This window comes from Hyperolius riggenbachi, chromosome 3 (genome assembly GCF_040937935.1).
Source record: "Hyperolius riggenbachi isolate aHypRig1 chromosome 3, aHypRig1.pri, whole genome shotgun sequence".
Lineage (NCBI taxonomy): Eukaryota > Metazoa > Chordata > Amphibia > Anura > Hyperoliidae > Hyperolius > Hyperolius riggenbachi.
In genome coordinates, this window is record NC_090648.1 from 268,595,691 (window position 1) to 268,601,690 (window position 6,000).

The following is a 6,000-nucleotide window of genomic DNA, read 5'->3' on the forward strand; positions in this document are numbered from 1 at the left end:
GGGGGAGGCGACAGGCCACTTTTGCAAACCCGTGAGTACGGGCCATTAAGTGCTTTGAGTTATTTATGCTTTTGAAAGAGAGAGGGGGGGGGGGGGGGTGGATCAGCTATAGGTGACTCATGTTTACCTACAGCTGAAGCCAAGAGCCGAAGTATCACTGGATGTTATACTGTAGTCATTATCAATGTGGAGATAATATGATACAAGTTGTTTTACTGGGTGTTTACAGAGTGGCAGAGGGCTAGAATAGCCTGATTTTACATTTTACCTGCTCTGTTAGTAGGTATGGATTGTAAACCTCACAATATGTCAGTGTCCACCCACTACATATGACGTTTGACCACACATCTTACAAAACTCTGGACTCTAAAGCATCATGGGAACTGAGCAAGTCCAGATTTATATTTAATGTATTGAGGGTCCCCTTTTCCAGTGTGTAGTTCCCCACCCTCACTTATATGCGCCCATTATAAAGCATCTCCCTAGACCATTGCAGATCTCTGCCTCTAATGCTATGAAGGAGGAAAGTGCACACAACAATGAGCATTCAAACAAAACTCTGAATGGATAGTGTAATGCTAAGGGTCTGCATCTGACACAGGAGACCAGGGATCGAATCTTGACTCTTCCTGTTCAGAAAGCCAGCACATTTTCAACAAGGAGTCCTTGTGCAAGACTCCCTAACACTGCTATTGCCAACTGAGTGTTCCCTAGGGACTTCAGCACAAGCGCTTTGAGTCCGCTAGGTGTAAAGCATAATATAAATGGTATTTGTCTTGTCTAGTCTACTCTTTAACCTCCCTGGCGGTATGATTATTTCAGGATTTTATGGTCTAAAAGCTGTACCATTTTTTTCATGAGCTTTTATACCCTAAAAGCAGGACAAAAACAATCATACCACAGTGAGATCTGTGGCAGCCCCTGCACTTACTCACCTCCCTGGGATCCAGCACAGCAATTCTTCCTTCGTCCTCCAGGTGTCGTTGTACCCCTATAGTGAGATCGCTGGCTGTTGTCATGACAACAAACGGCAATCTCACCTGAGGGATCCAGGGCTAGAAGAGGAATGGCTGTCGGCATCCTGATCCCGGGGGAGGTGAGTTGAAACACTCGCTGTGCTGCACTGTCCCTCCATACCTCCCAGCAGTTACCCAGAGTCAGGCTCGGGATTACCACTCCTGGCTTCTTCTTTTCACCCTGACTTTGGGTTACCAGCAAGGACGCTGACTTCTGGGGAAAATAAACCGTTAAATATACCTGAACTGAGAGGGATATGGTGGATGACATATTTCCTTTTAAATAATACCAGTTGCCTGGCAGTCCTGCTAATCTGTTTAGTGTCATTAGTGTCTGAATCGCACCTTAAAGAAGCATAAGGCTAATCGGGTCAGACTTCAGTCACAAACTCCTGATCTGCATGCTTGCTCAGGGTCTATGGCTAAGAGTATTAGAGACAGAGGATCAGCCAGGCAATCTGCATTGTTTAAAGGACAACTGTAGTGAGATGTATATGGAGGTTGCCATATTTATTTCCTCTTAAGCGATACTAGTTGCCTGGCAGCCCTGTTGGTCTATTTGACTGCAGTAGTGTCTGAATAACACCAGAAAAAAGCATGCAGCTACTCCTTGACAGATCTGACAGTCATGTCAGAAGCACCTGATCTGCTGCATTCTTGTTCAGGGTCTATGGCTAAAAGCATTAGAGGCAGGTCATCAGCAAGATAGCCAGGCAACTGGTATTGCTTAAAAGGAAATAAATATGGCAGCCTCCATATCCCGCTCACTACAGTTGTCCTTTAAAATGGAATAAATATGTCAGGTTTCATATCCCTCGCAGTTCAGGTGTGGTTTACCTTAGATGTAGAAGCAGGGCAATTATTCTATATTAAGTGATTTGCTGCCTAATTCATTCACGGATTTGGGTTGAATGGAAAAATTTCAGTGTCTGGTTTAAAATAATAAAACAAAACAAAACACTGACTTCATGTTAATTTGAGCAATCTACATCTTTTTCAGTACAAAGTTCTTTCAGTGCTCCCAGGATCTGGAATGGGAATTGCAGTTTCTACCCCATCTACACAAAAGGTATTTGTCACATTTTAGCTTTCATATAATATGAGTGACTTTTATTTTGTAAGTCAAGTTTTAGCAATTTTTGACCTAAAGATCTTAAAGGATGGAGGGCGCAACACTGGCTCACTTACTGTAGCTCCATCCCCTTGCGTACACGTTAGCATAAACACAATTATTACGCTGCATTGCATGGTGCCGGAGAGGGTCAGTGTGTCAGACATAGGGGGATGTCGTGCCGGATTAACTCTGACAATGGCGTTCCTAACGATCAGCTCAAATGTGCCCACATAATACTTGTATCATCTGACACAGCAGCTGGGGATGGGGTCGGCGAAGATCAACGTTTCGGACTTAGTCTAACACCTTGATCTGAAGGGGCTGATGCTATGCTGGATTGTATCCAGCAACAGCACCATCTAGAGCATACATGTCAAACTCCGGCCCGTGGGCCAAATCTGTCCCTCAGAGCCATTCAATTTGGCCCCAAGTGGTTTCCCCACTTTTCATTATATTTGGCCCACTCTAGATCACCAGGGAAGGTATATTGGAGGTGAAGCCCTAGAACACCAGGGAAGCCATAAAGGGTGGTGGGGGGGGGAAGCATTAAACACCAGGGAACTGTATACGAGAGGGTGGGGGCCTCTGGACACCAGGGAACTGTATACGGGATGGGCCACTAGACATCAGTGAACTGTTTAGGGGTTGGAGGAGGGGCCATAAGACACCAGGGAACTTTATAAGGGGAGGATGGTGGCCAGTAGACATTGAGGTTTGCCCGTGACTAGGTTCCAGTGTACAATTTTGGCCCACTTTGTATTTGAGTTTGACAACCCTGATCTAGAGGCAGCCTATATTCTAATGTCGGGCTAAATCGACATTGGTCCTATGGGGGAAAATGCCAATGTCAGCATAGTTCGACATAGGATTGGAAAGGTTTAAGTCATGCAACAAGAACTATAAATGTAGTAGTTTAGATATAGTGATGAGAAATTAAGTAGAGAAGTGTAGGTCAGATTCTGACCTGGGCTTCTTCTGTAGCTACTATGGATCTTGTCTTGTTTCTTAGAATCTCCCTGGCTTTCTGGATACAAATACTAAAATAGATCTATGTGAGCACTTAAAGTAGACTCTCAGTAGTGTCCTGGGAGACTGATGAACAAAGGGAGGTAAGAAGTGAGATACTATGAAATGGGAAGCTAGGCAGTAGGAATCATCCAGAATTGGGAAGCTAGGAAGGTTAGTGTGACACTCGCCATACACAGTTTAACCACTTCAGCCTACAGCTTCGAAAATCTTATGCATCCGAGCAATGTTCACCTCCCATTCATTCGCTAATAACTTTATCGCTACTTATCAAAATTAATTGATCTATATCTCGTTTTTTCCGCCACTAATTAGGCTTTCTTTAGGTAGTACATTTTGCTAAGAGCCATTTTACTGTAAATACATTTTAACAGGAAGATTAAGATAGAAATGGAAAAAAATCATTATTTCTCAGTTTTTGGCCATTATAGTTTAAAATTAATACATGCTACAGTAATTAAAACCCATGCATTTTATGTGCCCATTTGTCCCGCTTATTACACCATTTAAATTACGTCCCTATCACAATTCATGGCGCCGATATTTTATTTAGAAATAAAGGTGCATTTTTTCAATTTGCGTCCATCACTATTTACAAGCTTATAATTTTAAAAAATGTAATAATATACTCTCTTGACATGTATATTTAAAAAGTTCAGACCCTTAGGTAACTATTTATGTAGTTTTTTTTTTTTTTAATTGTAATTTTTTTTTATTTTATTTTTAATACAAAAATGTATTTGGGTAATTTTAGTTTGGAAGGTAAATAGCCAATTTTAGATGTAATATAATTTATTCTTTTATTCAATACAGGTATGTGGGTGCAGTTTACTATTTGGCCACAAGATGGCCACATTCAAAAAATTCCTGGATGCGAACGATGTCGCATCTAGGAACTAAAATGAAGAGAAGTTGTTTCCTGGGGGCAGAAATACCACGCTCTCTGATGAGAAAGCGTCGGTATTTCTGCCGGGGACTTAGATCGGTGAATAGGAATTATATTCCCATTCACTGATCGGGGGGGCAGCCGGAGGCAGCGGGAGCGCGCACCACACGGCTGCAGCACCACTGCCTATCTGGACGGATATATGCGTCCAGATATGGCGAAGTGGTTAAAAGGCACCCGAAGTGATTGTCGTATGGAGACTGCCATATTTATTTCCTTTTAACTACTTGCCGACCGTTCCAAGCCGATTGGCGTGAACGCAGCGACAGCCCCAGGACGATCAATGCCAAAACGTCCTGGGGCGGGGTTTTGCAGGAGATCGCACCCGACAATGCGTTTCGCCGCTAGGAGACTTAGACGGCAGAAAGGCCATCTATTTACATTATAAAGAGTTATGGTCTGGAAATTAATTTTACAATTATTCCAAAGGTCATCCGCATATGCTCATCGTCGGTAACATGAAATTTCATTAAACTTTTAATGTGTGTCTAATAAACCTGCGTGATTGTGTTCCACAGCCACTTGTGTTTGGTGCCATGGTACACCGTGATGAAGCGTTTGAGACCATCTTCAACCAGTACGCAAAGATATCTACCACAGTAACGAACAACGACACCTAGGATCCATAGTCATCATTTTAGCTTTACAACCTTCATTTTGCCTTTCACTTTTTTTGGTCTATTCTGCAATAATTTTACTGAAGAGGAGATTATATTTTCATGCTGCAGAGGACGAGAGTCTTGCATTTTGTATACGTCTTTGTTTTAAAGCATTGGTCTCTCCCGCTCCTTCCTTTTTTTTTTTGTCTTCTTTTTTTTTTTTTTTTGTTAAAGAAAACATGCAGGAAAAAAAAGTGATTCATGGTGGTGAATTCAGCTGTGCCCTTGTTTCATATATTTATTTTTATATATATTTTAGTGTGTATATAAAAGATAGTGAGATCTTGCATTTTTTCACAAGATATTTTTTTCTAGGTAGAATGAGGGCTAACATTGGTAAGAAGTCCTAAATGTATTCTCTCTGTTTGGGGGTCTTCACTTTGAAATATGTTCTGAAGAAAAATTGTGCTTGTTGCTCATGGCAACCAATCGGCTTTCAGCATTTTCAGATAAAAAAAAGGAAATTGGTTTCTATTGGACAACAAGTTCAGTTTCCCTTAAAATCACATTTCATCCAGAAGACTCCGTTTCAAAACCAAAATAATACTAGAACACTGCCTCTTTAGTGCATCCGACAGAGTGGGTGGTTTCAAGCCGTTATGTAGAAAGCATAACGTGTTTACAGAATAAGGTTCAATGTTTCTCTTATCAGTGTTGAAATACTGACAGGCAACCTCTCCCTACACACAGCGCTTTTCTGTGTCTATTTTGTCACTTTATTAGTCTGACAGTCCAGTAGCCCCACAAATAGTGTTATTGAAAAGAGTGTTCATACTGGACATGTTCAATGAAATGCTAATAATTTTGAGTTGTTGACGCAGATTGTATGTTCATTTTGAATTTGGACCAATAAAAACAGCTGCTGCATTTTCTTAGTTGACTGCCAAGTTGCATAAACTTGCATATCATTGAATATTTCTAGTTCACACATGCACCATTCAGAGCTGAAGAACATTAGGTTTGGAAATGTTTTTGCACCTACGAGTACAGCCCTGGGATCTTCTTCTACTAAGAGAAGATTGGTTCTCACCTACAGCTAGACTTTCAGGGTTTTTGGCATTCTCCTCAACTGCAGATACCACAAGGTTCCTGTGACCATATATGTTTTAAAAAATACGTTCATGTGTTCTTAGGAAGCAATCTCAGACCTCAGAGCCGTTGGCTTCCTGATTTGGCGCTTTGTGGAATACATAAATCAATCCATTACTGCTTCCAGTAATTGAGAGCACATCGGTTTGT

At 41.4% G+C, this 6,000-nt stretch overlaps 1 protein-coding gene across 2 annotated transcripts in view; it reads left to right on the plus strand.

The window, feature by feature from the left end:
• GRAMD4 (GRAM domain containing 4) overlaps nt 1–4,973 on the plus strand; it is a 157,985-nt gene extending 153,012 nt beyond the window's left edge. For both annotated transcript variants that reach the window (XM_068276318.1, XM_068276319.1), the window contains 2 exons: nt 2,017–2,085; nt 4,621–4,973. In XM_068276318.1, the coding sequence (XP_068132419.1) occupies nt 2,017–2,085; nt 4,621–4,722 (171 nt within the window). In that variant the 3' untranslated portion in view covers nt 4,723–4,973. The remainder of the gene's footprint in view (nt 1–2,016; nt 2,086–4,620) is intronic.
• The last annotated feature ends 1,027 nt before the right edge of the window (nt 4,974–6,000 follow it).